The sequence below is a fragment of the Pogoniulus pusillus genome, chromosome 7, assembly GCF_015220805.1.
Source record: "Pogoniulus pusillus isolate bPogPus1 chromosome 7, bPogPus1.pri, whole genome shotgun sequence".
Lineage (NCBI taxonomy): Eukaryota > Metazoa > Chordata > Aves > Piciformes > Lybiidae > Pogoniulus > Pogoniulus pusillus.
Window position 1 is genome coordinate 41,333,080 of NC_087270.1, and position 20,327 is coordinate 41,353,406.

Genomic DNA, 20,327 nt, shown 5'->3' on the forward strand with positions numbered 1-20,327 from the left:
GGCAGCCCATTCCAATGCCAATCACTCTCTCTGTGAAGAACTTCTTCCTAACATCCAGCCTATACCTACCCTGGCACAACTTGAGACTGTCCCCTTGTTTTATTGCTGGTTGCCTGGGAGAAGAGGCCAACCCCCACCTGGCTACAATGCCCCTTCAGGTAGTTGTAGACAGTAATAAGATCACCCCTGAGCCTCCTCTTCTCCAGGCTAAACAGGCCCAGTTCCCTCAACCTCTCCTCATAGGATTTGTGTTCCAGGCCCCTCACCAGCTTTGTTGCCCTTCTCTGGACATGTTCCAGCACCTCAACATCTTTCTTGAATTGAGGGTTCTGACAGTGTCAAAGCCATGCTTTACAATGAGGCAGCTTTTCTGCACTTCAGCCAGGCAAAGGAATCTCTTGGGTCAATGTCTCAATGTGCTGGTGAAAGGCATCTTTGGTCCTTGTGTTCTGGAGAGCAAGTGCACAGCTTGTCAAAAGAAGGTTCACTTTAAATGGGCAAAGATCTCTCAGGCATTTTCTCCTTCTTGCAGGTCAGCCATACATAAAGATGCTTGGCTCATCAGTGCCAAACAGGAGCTGTTCTTGTATCAAACACATGCAGGTATGGCACTGGTCCATCTCACTGCCTGTGCTGTCTTTTGGCAATCCCAGCGTGGTCTAAGAAAAGACCTTTCACTGTTGACCTTCCCAAAGAGGTAACCTTGCTGTGTCCTCACTTTGAGTGTGCCACTCTCCTGGTATGGGCTTCGATCACATTCTGTGCAGACCCCACTTTGCAGAAGGGTAGATCTCTGTCCTAAGGCTGGGGATGCTGCCATAGGCTGCTGGATCCTTCACACACACTGAAATAGTGTTCCTTTTAGATAGGGATAGACTTGAACTCTCTTTTGGACAGCATAATCTGAGATGACAGAATCACAGAAACATCAGGTTGGAAAAGCTCCTGGAATCATGGAATCAGTCAGGGTTGGAAGGGACCACAAGGATCATCTAGCTGCAACCCCCCTGCCATGGGCAGGGACACCCTACCCTAGAGCAGACTGGCCACAGCCTCAGCCAGCCTGGCCTTAAACCCTTCAGGGTCACCAAGTCCAAACTTTACCCCTACTCTACCAGATTCACCTTAAACCTCATCCCCAAGCACCACATCCAAACCACCCTTGAACACATCCAGGGTGGGTGACTGCACCACCTCCCTGGGCAGCTCATTCCACTCCCTGACCACTCTCTCCCTGAAAAACTTCTTCCTAACGTCCAATCTAAACCTCCCCAGCCTCAGCTTGAGGTCATTCTCCCTTGTTCTGTCTCCAAGTACCTGTGAACAGAGCCCAGCAGCAGCCTCTCCACAGTGTCCCTTCAGGCAGCTGTAGACAGCAGTGAGATGCTCAAAGAGAGAGCAGCAGCACAACCTGAGCTGCATGAAGCTATCCCTGCTCACTGCTGGAGGGTTGGAAGAGATGATCTTTAGAGGTCTCTTCCCACCCAAACCATTCTGTGATTCCATTTTACTTAGTCATTCTTTTTCTTTCAGAACCATGCAAGGTTAAACTCAGACCTCTGAGGACAAAGTGTGTCAAAGAGAAAAATAAGTCTCCAGTGTGGAAAGGGAATGACTGCAACAGAGATTAAAATCCTGAGAGATTCTCATATGTAGATATTCAAATGTTCAGCTCCTGCCATTTGTCCCTGAAGCCTGAGGGATGACTGGAAAGTATGGCAACATCCAAACATGTAGGCTAAATTGGGAAAGGTCAAAGAAGGTCAAAAGGATTAAAATGGTTTTAATTCCAGCCTTTATTTTTAATGCAGAGCTCCTCAGTACCAGAAGGCGACTGCGACTTCAGCATGCAGCCCTTGCTAAGTAACCCCAGTAACAGTCCAAGCATTACAGTCCTGTGCCAAAGTTATCCTTGTTGTTCATTCCTGGTGCAATCCCAGCAGCTGCCCAAACCTCCAGGAAGGATCAGTGAGCTGCTGGATTCACTCACAGGAGCCTGCTCTGGCTGGAAACAATGCAAGTGCCCTGCTGGCTCTGACAGAAATAGAGTTTGGATTCACATTTCCAGGGCTTGTTTTCAGATTTCCTTTTTCCTTCCTCTGTAGAGATCACCTCTGTCTTCCCAGCTGCTGGAAGTCTTGGAGGTGGTACTGATCTCACTGTCACAGGGGATTTCTTTGAGGAGCCAGTACAGGTCACTGTCTCAGGTAAGAGGAGAAATGTATGATTGGGTTTTTTTCCCCCAATATAATTTTCCCAGCTGTGACCACAAAACCCAACTGCTGTTGATAGATACCAGTGCAGGAGCTGTAGAAGTCACCATCAGGAAGGTCCAGTTGTTCTGGCCTGGGAGTGAGTCATTTTGCTCACTTGGTAATACAAGTTCAGGCTTTAGAATCACAGACTCAGTCAGGGTTGGAAGGGACCAAAGGATCACCTAGCTCCAACCCCCCTGCCATGGGCAGAACAAAGCTCCTGGACCAGAAAGGTTGGTGCTATCTAACTTGTATCCCTCACCTGGCCTCTACTCTCTAGAGAAGAACTTGCCTGTAGCTGCTGTTAGCATCTCCCACACTAAGCACACCTGCTTCTGGATTGCCATGCAGAGCTGTTTGACCACCTTCACTGAACAGATGAAGCACAGGACCATAGAAGCAGTCAGGGTTGGAAGGGACCACAAGGAGCAGCCAGTTCCAAGCCCCCTGCCATGCCCAGGGACACCCTACCCTAGAGCAGGCTGCACACAGCCTCAGCCAGCCTGGCCTCAAACACCTCCAGCCATGGGGCCTCAACCACCTCCCTGGGCAACCCATTCCAGCCTCTCACCACTCTCCTGCTCAACAACTTCCTCCTCACCTCCACTCTCACTCTCCCCACCTCCAGCTTTGCTCCATAGCAAAGTGTTGACCCTATTTGGAAGCAAGATACGTTGCTGCTGGAGCTGAGCTGTGTCTCTCAGTCCCACAAAGCACATTTGTCTCCTCCTTCTAAAATCTTTTTCTTTTTTCCCCTGCCAGGTGTCCCTTGTAAGCTCAAGCACCTCTCCCCCCAGCAAATCAGGTGCACCACTGAGGCTGTTGATAAGGGCAGGAGGCTTGCTGCCCCCCAGCCAGGTATGGTATTCCAACAGCTGAAGATCCAAACTACCAAAACAAGGGAATGAAGAGCAGGAACAGTTTGGGGATGAACACATAGAAACACAGGGCTTTGTCAGATCTCATCTGCTTCAGTGTGAAGCCAGCTTCTGCTAGGTTTGATAGGGGGAGGTGCCACAAAAATGACCCAAGGGTTGGGACACTTTTGTTGTGAAGAAAGGCTGAGAGTTGGGATAATTGAAGAGAGATGCTGAGGTGCTGGAAGGTGTCCAGAGAAGGGCAGCAAGGCTGGGGAGGGGCCTGGAGCAGAGCCCTGTGAGGAGAGGCTGAGGGAGCTGGGGGGGTGCAGCCTGCAGCAGAGGAGGCTCAGGGCAGAGCTCATTGCTGCCTGCAGCTGCCTGCAGGGAGGCTGTAGCCAGGTGGGGTTGGGCTCTGCTGCCAGGCAGCCAGCAAGAGAACAAGGGGACAGAGTGTCAAGTTGTGCCAGGGCAGGTTTGGGCTGGATGTGAGGAGGAAGTTCCTGGCAGAGAGAGTGATTGGCATTGGAATGGGCTGCCCAGGGAGGTGGTGGAGTCTGTGTGGCTGGAGGTGTTGAAGCCAAGCCTGGCTGGGGCACTTAGTGCCATGGTCTGGTTGCTTGGCCAGGGTGCTAGGTTGGAGTGGCTGAGGTTGGAGGTTTCTTCCAACCTGCTTGATTCTATGATTCTATGAACTAGAGCTATGTAGAGGCTTCCATGAACACTGCTGAGTGGAGTAGGAAATTGCCATGTTCAAAATGAGTTTGGCTCAATTTGGCTCTTGGCCATCTCAGTTGCTTTTCCTGCAGGAGTAGCCATGGGAGCTTGGGTGCCTTTTCCTGCAGGAGTAGCCATGGGAGCTTGGGTACAATTTCCTGCAGGAGTAGCCAGGGCAGCTTGGGTGCCTTTTCCTGCAGGAGTAGCCATGGGAGCTTGGGTACAATTTCCTGCAGGAGTAGCCATGGGAGCTTGGGTACAATTTCCTGCAGGAGTAGCCAGGGCAGCTTGGGTGCCTTTTCCTGCAGGAGTAGCCATGGGAGCTTGGGTGCCTTTTCCTGCAGGAGTAGCCAGGGCAGCTTGGGTGCCTTTTCCTGCAGGAGTAGCCATGGGAGCTTGGGTGCCTTTTCCTGCAGGAGTAGCCAGGGGAGCTTGGGTGCCTTTTCCTGCAGGAGTAGCCAGGGGAGCTTGCTTGGATGTTCTGCCCTCTGCAGATTTTTTCCTTATTTTTTTTTCTGGTAGAGCATTTCAAGGAAGAAAAAATCCTCAAAGTGAGATCTGTGCTCTGCCTTGAGCTGAAAAAAAACCACAAAACCAAACCAAAAATAAAGACCCACAAACAGAGCCCATTTGTTATTGAACTGTTCTGTCCTGGCCTGCCTCCTTGCAGCACTGATTCTAGCATGTGCTCTGGGATGTCTGTTGGCTGCTACTGAGAAGGTTTCTCTTTTATTTTGTAGGAAACAGAGGGCTGCTCTTTGAAGTCTGGGATGATGCCTCTGATCTGACAGAAACAGGTCCTGGGTATAGATGGCAGTTTGTACCTAACGCCAGCTCCCCACTAAGGTTTCTGTCTGGGGCAAAGAAGTCCTTCAGGTATTCAATGATCTTAAACAGAGACAAAGCCATGGCAATCACCTTTAGCAGTGTAAGGTATAGGGGTGACACCTGACAACTCCTTATAGCAGAGCTTACTGCCTAGCTCCTGGAAATCAAAGTAAATCTTCTGCTCCAGGGTCCTTTTGAAGCTCAAAATATGCAGCAAAGTGTTTCATTTTTTCCTTCTTTTGCTTTCACTCAACGTTTCTGGTGAAATACCACAAAAGAAATTGCTGCAGAGGTGGAAGCAGCTCCAGGTACAGAGGGTCTTGGGCTGGAGCTCTGGCCAGAGGGAGGTGGGCAGATCCTCAGGTGTTCTTTGCACACACCCATCACCCCACTGCTGGCAGTGATAAGCACAACTCTGATTTGCTTTTGACGCTGAACAATCCTGTGGAGGCTGTGATGGATTTGGTTGTTGTGGACACAGGTGAGAATAGCTTCTCTCCCTGCTGGCAGTTCTGAGAACTGGGTGAAGAGCCGGAGCTCAGCTGATGTTTGCAGCTGCAGTGTGGGTGGAGTTAAAGGAAACCAACTGCTTTGCCCTGAGCTGTGAAAATACCTGGACCGTGTTGGTGTCCATTGTTTCTTCAGATGCTCCCTTGAAGAGCTGTGCAGAGCACAAGACTGCTTTCATCTTCCCATTGCTTCTCTTCTTCTCACTTGATCTTGTGTGTGAATCTGAGCCTTTTCTTGCCTGGTCAGGATTAAGGCTGCACAAAGTGACCAACATCAAAACCATGCTTATTTTGATGAAGTATTTATTGGGTGGGTTTTTTACCCTCCTCAAGGCTTCTGTAAAGCATCAATCCCTTTCCATGTGAAAGCAGGTCGTTTGGGCTTCCTTCCCTTTTAACATCTCTGAGATTTGCTTCAACTTGCTCTCACAATCTTTCCCTGCTCCTCAGCTTATGTGTGGAAGCAAGGGGTGAGGCCAGGTTTCTCTTGCAGTAACTCTTTTGTGCATTATGGATGTTCTGCTTTTGCCTAGCTCCAGGCTTCGTGGGTTTTTTGTGGCTCCTGAGACCAACAATTACACCTTCTGGATTCAGGCGGACACTCAGGCATCTCTCTACTTAAGTTCTTCCCAAGAGCCAGAACATAAGGTATTCCTCTTGGCACAGGAAAGAAAATAAGATTGGGGTGGAAAATGGTTTATGAGTGGGAGTTTACCCTGTGTGAATTGACTTTTTATTGGTCCCTGTTATGAATCTGCTGCAGAGTGAAAGCTGCATGACTATATTTGATGCTCAACACTGGCCGTCAGTTGCTCAGCTCAGTAAAAATCTCACTCTTAGAATCTTACCATCAGCCAGGTTGGAAGAGAGCTCCAAGCTCAGCCAGTCCAACCTAGCACCCAGCCCTCAACAGTCAGCCAGACCATGGCACTAAGTGCCCCAGCCAGCCTTGGCTTCAAACACTTCCAGGCACAGAGACTCCACCACCTCCCTGGGCAGCCCATTCCAATGCCAATCACTCTCTCTGACAACAACTTCCTAACAACATCCAGCCTAGACCTCCCCTGGCACAGCTTGAGACTGTGTCCCCTTCTTCTGTTGCTGCTTGCCTGGCAGCAGAGAACAACCCCACTTGACTACAGCCTCCCTTCTTGCAACCAGAAACTGAATGTCTTTTCCAGAAGGCCTTTTTCTCTGTAAATTCAGCACATCACCACCATGAATGAGCTGTGCAAGGGGAGCTGGAGGCTTGCTGCCTGTTGAAATTTTGCCCTCTGGAAACATTGGTCCTTCCCTTTGTAGAGCTGATAGGATGCTGGAAGTGAAGGTCATCTATTTCTCTGGGCTGCTCTTAAGCCTAGCGACTGGTTCAGGCTAGAAGAAATAGAAGGGACCCATCCATTAAAAAGAAGTTAGCATTCCTGCTCTTACTGGTGCAAGGTGCTGCAGCACTCTCTTTTATTCTTCTTCACAGAGAGAGTGATTGGCATTGGAATGGGCTGCCCAGGGAGGTGGTGGGGTCTGTGTGCCTGGAGGTGTTGAAGCCAAGTCTGGCTGGGGCACTTAGTGCCATGGTCTGGTTGCTTGGCCAGGGCTGGGTGCTAGGTTGGGCTGGCTGAGCTTGGAGCTCTCTTCCAACCTGGTTGATGATTCTATGAACATTTCCAAGCATATATGCACAATACATTTACAACTATTTACAATTATATACAAATTAGATACCACACAGGAATCCAAACTCCCTCCTGGACAAAGGAAACTGGCCAGAAGGACTCAGAGCTACTCCCTCTTTCTCCCTCTACTTGTCTCAGACAGGCAAACAAAATAACAGCCAGCAAAGCTGACATGTTAGTTGTTAGCTGAGATTAGAGGAGAGATATTAGAGCAGACCAGAGTTAAGAAGAAGTGATTGGATGCACAGCACAGCCCCAGGTTAGAATGACTGTTTATGATTTGGCTTTTTATCCCTGTAGCAAACCAGTGAATGACAATCATAGAAGGGGTTTTAGAATCATAGAATCAAGCAGGTTGGAAGAGACCTCCAAGATCATCCAGCCCAAACTATCACCCAGCCCTATCCAGTCAACTAGGCCATGGCACTAAGTGCCTCATCCAGGCTTTTCTTGAACACCTCCAGGACTTCATCATTCTTTTCTTTTCACAGCCAGTGATCTAATGTCTCTGATTAAAACATACCAATTAGCCTCAAACCAGCACACAACCATCACCCCACTGCTGGCAGTGATAAGCACAAGTCTGATTTGCTTTTGAGATAACTTTGGATCTGTAAGTGATGGATTTGGTTGTTCTGGACACAGGTGAGAATAGCTTCTCTCCCTGCGGGCAGTTCGGAGCGGTCTGAGCACTGGGTGAAGAGCTGGAGTGAGGACTGGCAGCCCAAATCCCAGAAATTCCAGCTGACTGCTGGTTCAAGGTACTACCTGGAAGCACTGCACCACGGGAAGGCAGCCAGCAGTGGGATGAGAGTTGGAGTCCAGATACATAACACATGGCTGAGTCCCCACGTGGTGAACAACTACTACATTGAGAGGCACGAGATCCGGGCTCAGGCTTTGCCCCTTCCAGAGGTGCAGGTCAGTGCTGTGTGCTTGAGACTGGGACCTGGGCTAGCCCTGGCTCACCTGATAGAGATGGCAGTAATTCCTAATTGTGAAGGCCTTGCTGGTGCTAGATTTGGAAGTGTGTTCCCACCTCGTGTTTAACCTGCTGAGATAGCTGATGAGAAACAGCATCATGAGCTGCAGGCCTATGTGGGGCTTACAAATGTTGTTCATAGCACCAGAGACATAGAGTCACAGAATCCAGCAGGTTGGAAGAGGCCTCCAAGATCATCCTGCCCAACCTAGCACCCAGCCCTGGCTAAGCAACCAGACCATGGCACTAAGTGCCCCAGCCAGGCTTGGCTTCAACACCTCCAGGCACAGAGACTCCACCACCTCCCTGGGCAGCCCATTCCACTTTGCTTTGCCTAGACTCTTGTCCTTCTTCTGTTGCAACGAAGGCTGGGGAAGGTGCTGGAGCACAGCTCTGTGAGGAGAGGCTGAGGGAGCTGGGGGTGTGCAGCCTGCAGCAGAGGAGGCTCAGGGCAGAGCTCATTGCTGGCTACAGCTGCCTGAAAGGAGGCTGTAGCCAGGTGGGGTTGGGCTCTGCTGCCAGGCAAGCAGCAACAGAAGAAGGGGACACAGCCTCAAGCTGTGGCAGGGCAGGTCTAGTCTGGATGTGAGGAGGTATTGTTGTCAGAGAGAGTGATTGGCATTGGAATGGGCTGCCCAGGGAGGTGGTGGAGTCTCTGTGCCTGGAGGTGTTGAAGCCAAGCCTGGCTGGGGCACTTAGTGCCATGGTCTGGTTGATTGGCCAGGGCTGGGTGCTAGGTTGGGCTGGCTGAGCTTGGAGCTCTCTTCCAACCTGCTTGATTCTGTGATTCTATGACTGTGTCCGTATAACCCTCTTTGGTAGATGATACCTGGGTTGCAGTCAATGTGTCTCATGCAGGTTGTATCCCTGTATTTGTTTGCTTCTTTGTTTGCCAGGTGTTGACTGTGTCTGGTACAGGGTGGTTCAGCATCTGGCAGAGCCACACGCTGCACAGGGTGGTCTCCACAAATGCTACAGCTCAGCAGGTAAGAGTCATTATATGCTGTCTAATCCTTCTGCTTCCTAACCCCCCTGGCCAGCCCTCCAGCCTCATCTTGAACGTAAGGTGAAGTCTGGGATAAGGTAGCATGGAGGGAAGGAGGTGGCAGGGTGGTTGGGAGCCCCTCCTGGGCACTCAGGTTTCTGGCAGGGCTGCTGTGTTTCTGTATTCCCTTTACCTTGTCTATGTCTGTCTCTAGGTGCAGATACTGTACCTACCTGCTTGTCTCTTGTGCTAAGCTGTGAATATAAAGCTTCATCCTTCAATTTCGAGCTGGGCTGAGTCTAGTCTGGGTGATTTCTTAAGTGTAAAGGGGCAGGGAACACCCAAACCATCACACTACACTATTTCTGATGCAAGCCAGGAGGTTCTTGCTTCAGACAGGAGCTCTGATCTGGATCCTCCAAAATCCCACAGTCCCTCAATGTTGTAGTTGTTCGGTGTAAAAGCTACCCTGGGTGATAGCTCCTCGAGAGGCATTAGACATCTAGTTCCAACAGCTGGAGGGAGAGGCTGGATGGCCATGCAGATGCCCAGGCTGTAATATAGCTCATGCATGAGATCTGCACCTTCCTGAGGAGGCTGCTGGACATCTAAAAGGTGTCTCAGACCCCTGAGTGTTATCAGATGTGGAAGCTTAATGTGTACTGAGATGACTGCTATACAAGCATGTAGAGAATAGAGGAGCCACCAGTCATGATGTGGGTGCTGAAGCTGTCTGCTGAGCTGATCCAGGCACTGCTGTGTTGTGACTGCTTTTCAGTTCCTTCCTTTTTCTTTTGAAGGTGCAAACAGCAATAGAGGAGCTTCTTTCAATAGGGTGTGAAATTGAGCCAGCTTCTGCTAAAATCCTTTTCCATGATGGCTTTGAGAAAGGTAATGATCTTGTGTGACAAATAAGTAGGATTTACTGTGAGAGTTGGCATCCTTTCATGAAATAAATGTGCTTTAAACTTCTAATGGTAGTAAATCTACACTTGTAGTGGTAATAAATCTACACTTCCAGTGGACTCAAGTGCATTTATGTTTCTCAGCTCTACATTCTGATGGGGAACTTTAGGGATCTACTATTAAAAGCAACATGATTCTTCTCTTGTACTCAGCACTGCTCAGGCCACCCCTTGAGTGCTATGTCCAGTTCTGGGCTCCTCAATTCAAGAGAGATGTTGAGGTATCAGAACATGTCCAGAGAAGGGCAATGGAGCTGGTGAGGGGCCTGGAGCCTCTCTGCCTGGCTGCTCTCAGCCACTCTGGCCCCAGCCTGTAGTGCTGCTTGGGGTTGTTGTGGCCAAAGTGCAGAACCCTGCACTTGGCCTTGTTCAATCTCATCCCATTGGCCTCTGCCCACCCATGCAGCCTGGCCAGGTCCCTCTGCAGGGCTCTGCTACCCTCCAACAGCTCCACAGCTGCTCCTATCTTGGTGCCATCTGCAAACTTACTGCTGCTGGACTCAATGCCCAGCACTGACCCTTGGGGCACACCACTAGGCAGTTATGCAATGATCTTTCATCCTGCCTCAACAACCTGAAGGTGAGAAGCAGATGTCCTGCAGGTCTCCATCATGTATGTGGGCAGGAGAATAGTTAAGAGCAGGGCTGTGAGGACTGTGAGGATCTTTTGCTCATCTCTTGGCTTTTCATTAATGTCTTGGCTGCACTGCTGTCTGCTGAGTATTTTTCAAGCCTTTCATAGCCTCTTATTTTTCCCTCACTGTTAGGTATGAAGGATGCCATCACCACAGGACACATCATCAGTGGAACAGAGCCTTTCTGTGGGAGATTCAGCATTCACAGACCAAGCCAGCTGCTGCAAACCTCCTCCTCAGCTCTACCAAGATATGATCTTACTGAATACACACATGTAAGTGCCTGCTTTTGATGGGCAGGTTGCACTGGCAACTGAATGCTTGGAGCCCACTCAGCTCTGGGCTGCTTAGACTTCACCTAAATCCACACAGGACCATGTTTTCACACCATGCTGTTGGACAAAGCAGTCTTTTATTGGCTGAGTGGGTAGCTTGAGACCCCTGAGATGTATATACTGCTAAATGCAGCTGGCTGGTATCTGCTCCTGGAGATGCAACCCTTGCTGAGAGAAAGGAAAAGGAGATATGGTGTTGGGGAGAGATGGAAGGTGCATGGATGGGCACTCTTTGAACAGAGGGAGAAACCTTATCTGGGGGTCCACTCTTGCTGACTTTTTTGCTCACCTTCTATAGAATCATAATCTACTGCACTCCTAGGCTTGCTGAGATGTAGAAAAACAAGGCCACAAACACAGCTAAGACAGTCTGTCTGTTGGACTCCATCAGTGTCTGTGTTTCTCCCTTGCTTCTGCCATATGAACTGCTTGGATCTGTGTAACCCAACTAACCATTCTGCTTTCTAACCCCCTTTGCTGATCCTCCCAACTCGCCTTGCATGGAAGGCAGACTCTGGGATAAAAGCCAGGGGTGAAAAGAAGGTGGCAGGGTGGTTGGAAGCCTCTCCTGGGCACTCTGGCTTCTGGCAGCCCTGCTGTGTTTCTGTATTACCTTTAACTTGTCTATTTCTGTCGAGATTGTCAATATCTGCTTGTACATTGTGCTAAGCTGTGAATATGAAGCTTCATTCCCTAACCTCCAGCCAGCTGAGTCTAGTCTGGGTGATTTCATTGTGTGTGGGTGGCAGGTAACTCCCAAACCATCACAGTAGGTATGTGTTGTGCTGAGGGACATTGTTTGGTGCTGGACTTGGCTTTGTTGGGTTAATGGCTGAGCTCCATTCAGCTTGAGAAAGACCTTTGATGTAATGAGGCTGTGTCTGTCTCCAAAGTAATTGGGCCTTGTGAGATGTGCTTGATTGCTGACCTTGAAAAACTTCTTTTCCTGCTCATGTTAACCTGGCACTAAGGCAGAATATGATAACTTCCACAGAAATAACACAAAGTATCTGTGCCTTGCTCTGTGATCTTTTTTTCCTTACCTTTTTTTCCCCTGCAGGTGTGTTTTGCACATAAAGGCCATATGAGCAATGTCCTTCACATCTCAGTGTCCTACACCAATGTCTCTTTAAGGGCAGTGAAGAGGAACCTCACCTGCAGATGGGATTTCAATGAAACCCACTCCAGAAGGTATCCAGGCACTGGCAGTTTCTAGGGATGACAATTTCACTGAGGGAGCTGGGGTTGATTAGCCTGGAGAAGAGCAGGCTCAGGGGTGACTTCTGCTGCAGCCCAGGCTCTGCTTGGCTTTCTGGGCTGCAAGTGCACACTGCTGGCTCCTGCTGAGCTTCTCCTCCAGCAGCACCCCCAAGTCCCTCTCCTCAGGGCTTCTCTCCAGACACTCACTGCCCAGCCTGGATGTGTGCTTGGCATTGCCTCGACCCAGCTGCAGAAGAGAAATTGCACATCTTTGGTGTCTTTCAGCTGGATGTTTGCTTGCACTGATCTCTGGAAGAAGTGTGTGAATCGCTCCTCACTGCTCCGGGACCTCCCTGCCAACTCCCCAGTGCTGGTGCATCAGACAGACTTGCTGAGCTCTCTGCTGCAGGAGGGAACATCTGGGTCATTTTACCTTGATGAGGTCATCATTGCAGACAGAGCTGTGACTGGTAAAGGAATCTGGTTTGGATTTGTTTCGTTTGTTTGAATGGAATCATTCCATTAATATCTTTAGTAATGGAGCTGGCTGAAACTGTATTCAGAGGGGAAGGGTATCTGAAAATGGCCACAGAAAGAATTTCATTTTCTTCTCCATCTAACTGAAAAAATATTTTTAATGAAAACAATCATAGAGTCATAGAATCAGTCAGGGTTGGAAGGGACCACAACCCCCCTGCCATGCCCAGGGACACCCTACCCTAGAGCAGGCTGCACACAGCCTCAGCCAGCCTGGCCTCAAACACCTCCAGCCATGGGGCCTCAACCACCTCCCTGGGCAACCCATTCCAGCCTCTCACCACTCTCCTGCTCAACAACTTCCTCCTCACCTCCACTCTCACTCTCCCCACCTCCAGCTTTGCTCCATTCCCCCCACTCCTGCCACTCCCTCACAGCCTCAAAAGTCCCTCCCCAGCTTTTTTGTAGTCTCCTTCATATCCTGGCAGGCCACAAGAAGGTCACCTGGGAGCCTCCTCTGCTCCAGCCTGCACAGCCCCAACTCTTTCAGTCTGTGCTCACAGCAGAGCTGCTGCAGCCTCTGAGCATCCTCGTGGAATTTCCAAATATCAATATTCCTGGCTGATTTGAAAAGGTACTCTACAAAGAGAACTCCTGAAAGGTCTTGCCCAGACAGACCCAAGCCACCCCCTCTAAGCAGGTATGTTTCCAGGTGTGAAATGACTGCTGCTGTCTTTGCTCTCACCAGTGCCTTTTCTTTCAGTTTCTCAGAGGGATCCCAAACCACCCTGGCTAGGTGGGAGGACAGTTGAAGCAGTATCTGTGGTGGGGTCTTCTCCTACATACAACGTGTCCTGGATGGTGTCTGGCTGTGGTGCAAGTCTGCCCCTTCTCTCTCTAAGGTGGGCACAGTGAGTAGATTGTTCCAGTATCCTGTAATGCCTCCTGCAGTTCCCCTTGACATGGCTGGAGCCAGGCTCTGCTGGGTGATGCCCAATGCCAGGACAAGAGACTCCTAAAAACAAATGATAGGTATTCAGTGCTCATTTCTCCTGTGAAGAAGTGCAAGGGAAGCTGTTGCTCGGGGCCTGACACTGTTGGATGCTCTGAATGAGTGCAGAAAGAACAACCCCAGGTATCAGTGTAGGCTGGGGACTGACCTGTTGGAAGGCAGTGAAGGGGAAAAGGATCTGGGGGTCCTAGCTGATGAGAGGTTGACCATGAGCCAGCAATGTGCACTCGAGGCCAGGAGGGGCAATGCCATTCTGGGATGTCTTAGAAGGGCTTTGATTAGTAGGTTGAGGGAGATTCTCCTGCCCCTCCGCTCTGCCCTGATGAGGCCACATCTGGAGTACTGTATCCAGTTTTGGGCTCCCCAGTTCAAGAGGGACATAGAACTGCCTGAGAGAGTCCAGCCACAAAGATGAAGGGAATGGAACATCTCTGTTATGAAGGAGAGCTGGGGTTGTGCTGCTGGGAGAAGAGGAGACTGAGAGGTGACCTCAGCAATGGTTATAAAGATATAAAGGCTGAGTGCCAGGAGGCTGGAGCCAGGCTCTGCTGGGTGATGCCCAGGGACAGGACAGGGGGCACTGGGTGGAAGCTGAGGCACAGGACATTTCATGTAAACATGAGGAGGATTTTTTTTCCCTGTGAGAGTGACAGAGCCTTGGAACAGGCTGCCCAGGGGGGCTGTGGAGTCTCCCTCTCTGGAGATATTCAAGACCTGCCTGGATGCATTCTTGTGTGATCTGGTGTCAGCAAACCTGCTCTGGCAGGGGGGCTGGACTTGATGAGCTCTGGAGGTCCTTTCCAGTCCCTGACAGTCTGTGATTCTGTGAATTTGGCTCTCAGCACCTGAATGATTTCAGCTTTGCTCACCATGAGGGAACTGGAAGTTAAATTGTAGACATCTTAGTGAAGATACTTGATTCTGACATTGAGGTCTCATTGGATGAGTAGGACTCAGCTGCCAAACCAGAGGTGCTTAAGATGTTGGAGCTTACCTAGACTATGTAAGATGTGCATGGGCCAAGAGGATGCAATAGAGAAGCAGGAGCTGTAAACCCTTCTAGAACAGTGAATGGAGATCAGCCCAGAGATGCTCCCAAATACCTTTAATGACACTAATTTCCATGTCAGAGAATGGAAGCCCACAGTATGTGTCCCACGTTTGCTGAGATGGTCTCTGTACTAGAGGTCCCAACAGTGAAAGTGGAGAGAGAGCCACTGGCTACTCAACTCAGATGGCAACATTAAAGGGCTACACTGGCAGAGATAAAGCCCTGCAAAGGTTGGATTGTATCCAGTCTATTCAGGAAGGACTTGATGGAAACAAAGCCAGACAAGGAGTGATGCAGCATCTCCTTCTCTTGTTAGGTCAACTCAGTTGCTTCACCCAAAATTCCTCACTCACAGGAAACCTCAGTTCAGAGGAAGGTGAACCTCAGCCTGCTCCAGTTTGATTTGCTTTCTTACCTCGTGGTTTTTCCTCTTTCAAGCAAAAGCAAAACAAGATGTCATTGGTTTTGAGTGCTCTAAAGACAGCCTAGATTCTCCTTTCAGAGCTGGTTAACACCTGAAAAAAATCAGGCTGTTGTGCTACCAGAGCATCTAAGTCTTGAATTCCCTGGTGAAAGGCAAGGCTTTAGTGACTGCCTGTGAGGAGGAAGTTGTTGAGCAGGAGAGTGGTGAGAGGCTGGAATGGGTTGCCCAGGGAGGTAGTTGAGGCCCCATGGCTGGAGGTGTTTGAGGCCAGGCTGGCTGAGGCTGTGTGCAGCCTGCTCTAGGGTAGGGTGTCCCTGGGCATGGCAGGGGGGCTGGAACTGGCTGCTCCTTGTGGTCCCTTCCAACCCTGACTGATTCTGTGACTCTGAATTCAGCAGTCACCTGCTAGGGTTCAGAGACACAACCCAAGCCAGCATAAAGGAGAAGACCCAGGCAAAAAACGCCTTGGAGAAAAGGATTTAAGAGATGCAATCTGTTTACCTCACCAAGAAAGAGGATTCAGAGGCAGAGTGATGGCAGTGGGGGAAAATAAAAAGCATTTGGCACTGGTGGGTTTATCCACCTCACAGAGAAAAAAGATGTATAAAAGAAACAAAACAGTGTCAGATGTTGAATGCAGCAAGACTGAAAACAGAAACCAGCATGTGGCTTAAAAGTGAGTGGGCTGATCACTGTCTTTGGATAGCTTGAAACCAAACCTGCCTCTTTCCCTTCCCTATGACATGTTATCATAGAATCATAGAATCAAGCTGGTTGGAAGAGACCTCCAAGCTCAGCCAGTCCAATCTAGCACCCAGCCCTATCCAGTCAACCAGACCATGGCACCAAGTGCCTCGCCTCAAAAGATCACCAAGAGTGACCACCAAGTGCCAGGGCAGGATCACCTAGAGTAAGTAGGTCACACAGGAATACATTCAGGAAGGCTTTAAATGTCTCCATGGAAGGAGACTGCACTGTCTCTCTGAGAAGCCTGCTCCAGGGCTCTCTCACCCTTACAGTGACAAAGTTTTTCCTTAAGTTCATGTGGAACCTCCTGTGCTTCAGCCTGTACCCCTTGCTCCTTGTCCTATCACTGGACATCATTGAGCAGAGACTGGCCTCATCCTCCCCACACTGCCCTTCACATCTTTACAAACATGAATGAGGTCACCCCTCAGGCTCCTCTGCTCCAAGCTAAAGTACCCCAGCTCCCTCAGCCTCTCCTCATCAGGTAGATGTTCCACTCCCTTCAGCATCTTCGTGGCTCTGCACTGGAGTCTTATGCTGTATTCTGATGCACCTTGGCGTGACGGGGCAGGGGTAGCAGCTACAATCTGGGGTACCTGCAGTGAATCAGAAGAGAAGGTTCAGTCCTTTTGGTTTGGCGTTGTCAAAGTCGCCTCAGCAGAAGGCGAAGTGCGAGGCTGTAGCTGCTATTCAGAGAGCGACCACACGGCGGCGCCGTTGCACCACGGAGACGCCTGCCATTGAGCCAGCCTGGGATCCCCTGTTAGACGCTGGGCTTTGGGTCAGCTCTGCTATCAATGTCATTGTCATTCAGGGGTGTTTGGGCTTTGGGTCAGCTCTGCTATCAATGTCACTGTCATTCAGGGGTGTTTGGGCTTTGGGACAGCTCTGCTATCAATGTCATTGTCATTCAGGGGTGTTTGGGCTTTGGGTCAGCTCTGCTATCAATGTCATTGTCATTCAGGAGTGTTTGGGCTTTGGGTCAGCTCTGCTATCAATGTCATTGTCATTCAGGGGTGTTTGGGCTTTGGGTCAGCTCTGCTATCAATGTCACTGTCATTCAGGGGTGTTTGGGCTTTGGGACAGCTCTGCTATCAATGTCATTGTCATTCAGGGGTGTTTGGGCTTTGGGTCAGCTCTGCTATCAATGTCACTGTCATTCAGGGGTGTTTGGGCTTTGGGACAGCTCTGCTATCAATGTCACTGTCATTCAGGGGTGTTTGGGCTTTGGGTCAGCTCTGCTATCAATGTCACTGTCATTCAGGGGTGTTTGGGCTTTGGGTCAGCTCTGCTATCAATGTCATTGTCATTCAGGGGTGTTTGGGCTTTGGGTCAGCTCTGCTATCAATGTCATTGTCATTCAGGGGTGTTTGGGCTTTGGGACAGCTCTGCTATCAATGTCACTGTCATTCAGGGGTGTTTGGGCTTTGGGACAGCTCTGCTATCAATGTCACTGTAATTCAGGGGTGTCTGGACCTGGGTAGACTCGAGGAGACCAGGATGAAGGGGAAGGGATTCAAGAAAGATGGATGCAGTGTTTTTTGCAGGGCCCATTGAGCTGTGACAGTGGGTGATGGTTTTAAACTGTAAGATGCTTAGATTATGTAGAAGGAAGCAACTTTGTATGCTGAGGCTGGTAAAAGACTGGCCCAGGTTACCCTGAGAGGTGATAAATGCTCTGTCCTGGGAAACTTCCCAGGTCAGAGTGGATGAGCTTCTGAGCACCCTGATCTAGTTGAAGATGTCTCTGTTGAATGCAGGGTGCTTGAAGTAGGTGTTATTAGTTTTAAGGAGGAAGTTCATAGAATCATAAAATCAGACAGGTTGGAAGAGAGCTCCAAGCTCATCCAGCCCAACCTAGCACCCAGCCCTGGCCAGTCAACCAGACCATGGCACTAAGTGCCCCAGCCAGGCTTGGCTTCAACACCTCCAGGGATGGCAACTCCACCACCTCTCTGGGCAGCCCATTCCAATGCCAGCCTGGATGATTCTATGAGCCCATGAACATTTTATTCTGTGTTCTCTGTTGTGTGCATTGCTTACATAGAATCATAGAATGGTTTAGGTTGGAAGGGCATTCAAAGTTCCAACCCCCTGCCATAGGCAGGGACACCTCCCATTAGAACAGGTTGCTCAAGGCCTCATCCAGCCTGGCCTTGAACACTTCCAGGGAGGGAGCAGCCACAACCTCCCTGGGCAACCTGTGCCAGTGTCTCACCACTCTCACTGAAAGGAACTTCCTAACATCCAGTTTCGATCTCCCCTCTGCCACTTCAAGCCCATTCCTCCTCCTCCTGTCATTACCAGACCTTGTCAGTAGTCCTTCCCCGACCCCCTGTAGCCCCCTTCAGATCCTGCAAGGCCACTCCAAAGTCTCCTGGAAGCCTTCTCTTCTCCAGGCTGCACAACCCCAACTCTCTCAGCCTGTGCTCACAGCAGAGCTACTGCAGCCCTCTGAGCATCTTCATGGCCTCCTCTGGACTTGCTCCAACACTTCCATGTCCTTCTTGTGTTGGGGGCTCCAGAGCTGCCCCCGGGACTGCAGGTGGGGTCTGAGGAGAGCAGAGCCAAGGGGCAGAATCCCCTCCCTTGCCCTATGCCCACACTGTTCTTGCTGCAGCTCAGCATAGGGTTGTGTCTGGGCTGCACTCACACTGCAGGCTCCTGTTGAGCTTTGCATCAGCCCAGACCCCCAGGTCCTGTTCCTCAGGGCTGCTCCTGCAGGTGAGCTGCTCATGCAGATGTAAGTCCTGAGTATTCAATTCTGAGTGTGTTCTGCTTACATCATTCCATGGGTGCTGTTCCCACAAGTATCTCTCTTCTGCTGGTGAGATGTGGGTGTCATGAGTAGGGGTCTTGACTGCTAATGCCTTCATGTGAACCCTCTCTGTCACACAGAGGTGCTTTGCAAGAGGAGGGCTCCAAGGAGCATGGCCACCTCTACGTCTCTACGGAGGATGTGGGAGTCAGCCTCACCCTTCAGAGAGTGCAGAAGTCATCCCCGCCTCTAGGAGGGACCTTCCGCATCCACCTGGCCAGTACAGTGATACCAGGTGAGAGGAGATGCAAGCACATGGCCTGCATTCCCTTTGCACAAAGCCAAGTGAAGACAACACCAAAGCTCAGAAACATTCAGGGTGTTGGCTGGGAGGTTAAACCTGTTACAGCTGCTGCTAGATCTTTCCAACTGACGTCTCAAGAAGGGAGTCAAACATTACAGGCAAGGCAGTCCTTCAAGAGCACAGTACCACAGTATCACAGTATCATCAAGGTTGGAAGAGACCTCACAGATCATCAAGTCCAACCCTTTAGCACAGAGCTCAAGGCCAGACCATGGCACCAAGTGCCACGTCCAGTCCTGCCTTGAACAGCTCCAGGGACGGCGACTCCACCACCTCCCCGGGCAGCCCATTCCAGTGTCCAATGACTCTCTCAGGGAAGAACTTTCTCCTCACCTCCAGCCTAAATCTCCCCTGGCACAGCCTGAGGCTGTGTCCTCTCGTTCTGGTGCTGGCCACCTGAGAGAAGAGAGCAACCTCCCCCTGGCCACAGCCGCCCCTCAGGTAGTTGTAGACAGCAATAAGGTCACCCCTGAGCCTCCTCTTCTCCAGGCTAAACAGTCCCAGCTTAGCCTGGAGAAGAGGAAGATGTTAGGTGTGAGAGGGTTCCAAAATGCATGTAGCCACTATGGAAAAAAGCCTTAATGTTCACTTTGGATCACCTCCTGAACTGGGGTTTTTGCATTCCAGACTTTCATTATGGTGAGACAGCATGTGCACTTGCAGTGTCCATGTGTGCCAAGGCCCTTGAGGTGACCAGGGAATTCATGGGATGGATGGGAGGTGGTGGAGGCACTGTCCCTGGAGATCTTCATGAAAAGCCTGGCTGGGGCACTTAGTGCCATGGTCTGGTTGACTGGCTAGGGCTGGGTGCTTGGTTGGACTGGATGATTTTAGAGGTCTCTTCCAACCTGGTTGATTCTATGATTCTCTTTTAGGACTGCCAGAGTTTGTAGCTGCTTTGCAGATGCTGCAAAAGCTTTTGTGCACAGAATTTTTTGTCGTGATCTGGTCACCCTTTACATGTGCTGTCTTTTCCTGCTTAGTTTGAATAACCAAAGATGCTCAGGGTGAAAGTCAGCAGGTTAATCTGAGCAAGGCCAACAAAAAAAGTTCCTGACTTCAGTTATAAAGTCAAATCATAAAGCAGGAGAATGCAGCCTCAGAATATTTGTGGAACAATTCTTTGGAGGGTAGCAGAGCCCTGCAGAGGGACCTGGCCAGGCTGCATGGGTGGGCAGAGGCCAATGGGATGAGACTGAACAAGGCCAAGTGCAGGGTTCTGCACTTTGGCCACAACAACCCCAAGCAGCACTACAGGCTGGGGCCAGAGTGGCTGAGAGCAGCCAGGCAGAGAGGGAGCTGGGGGTGCTGGCAGAGAGTAGCTGAAGATGAGGCAGCAGTGCCCAGGTGGGTAGGAGAGCTCATTGCTGTCTGCAGCTGCCTGCAGGGAGACTGTAGCCAGGTGGGGTTGCTGCCAGGCACCCAGCTGCCAGGCACCCAGCACCAGAAGAAGGGGACAGAGTGTTAAGTTGTGCCAGGGCAGGTCTAGGCTGGATGTTGTTAGGAAGTTGTTGTCAGAGAGAGTGATTGGCATTGGAATGGGCTGCCCAGGG

The 20,327-nt window shown here is 50.4% G+C and overlaps 1 protein-coding gene across 1 annotated transcript in view; it reads left to right on the top strand.

The window, feature by feature from the left end:
- Positions 1-20,327, top strand: part of PKHD1 (PKHD1 ciliary IPT domain containing fibrocystin/polyductin) — a 296,674-nt gene that overhangs the window by 17,028 nt on the left and 259,319 nt on the right. The window contains exons 11-23 of the mRNA XM_064146703.1: positions 533-603; positions 2,106-2,207; positions 3,018-3,113; positions 4,570-4,705; positions 5,700-5,814; positions 7,485-7,760; positions 8,718-8,807; positions 9,607-9,697; positions 10,539-10,681; positions 11,802-11,932; positions 12,227-12,411; positions 13,182-13,320; positions 18,551-18,705. Of these exons, the coding sequence (XP_064002773.1) occupies positions 533-603; positions 2,106-2,207; positions 3,018-3,113; positions 4,570-4,705; positions 5,700-5,814; positions 7,485-7,760; positions 8,718-8,807; positions 9,607-9,697; positions 10,539-10,681; positions 11,802-11,932; positions 12,227-12,411; positions 13,182-13,320; positions 18,551-18,705 (1,730 nt within the window). The remainder of the gene's footprint in view (positions 1-532; positions 604-2,105; positions 2,208-3,017; positions 3,114-4,569; positions 4,706-5,699; positions 5,815-7,484; positions 7,761-8,717; positions 8,808-9,606; positions 9,698-10,538; positions 10,682-11,801; positions 11,933-12,226; positions 12,412-13,181; positions 13,321-18,550; positions 18,706-20,327) is intronic.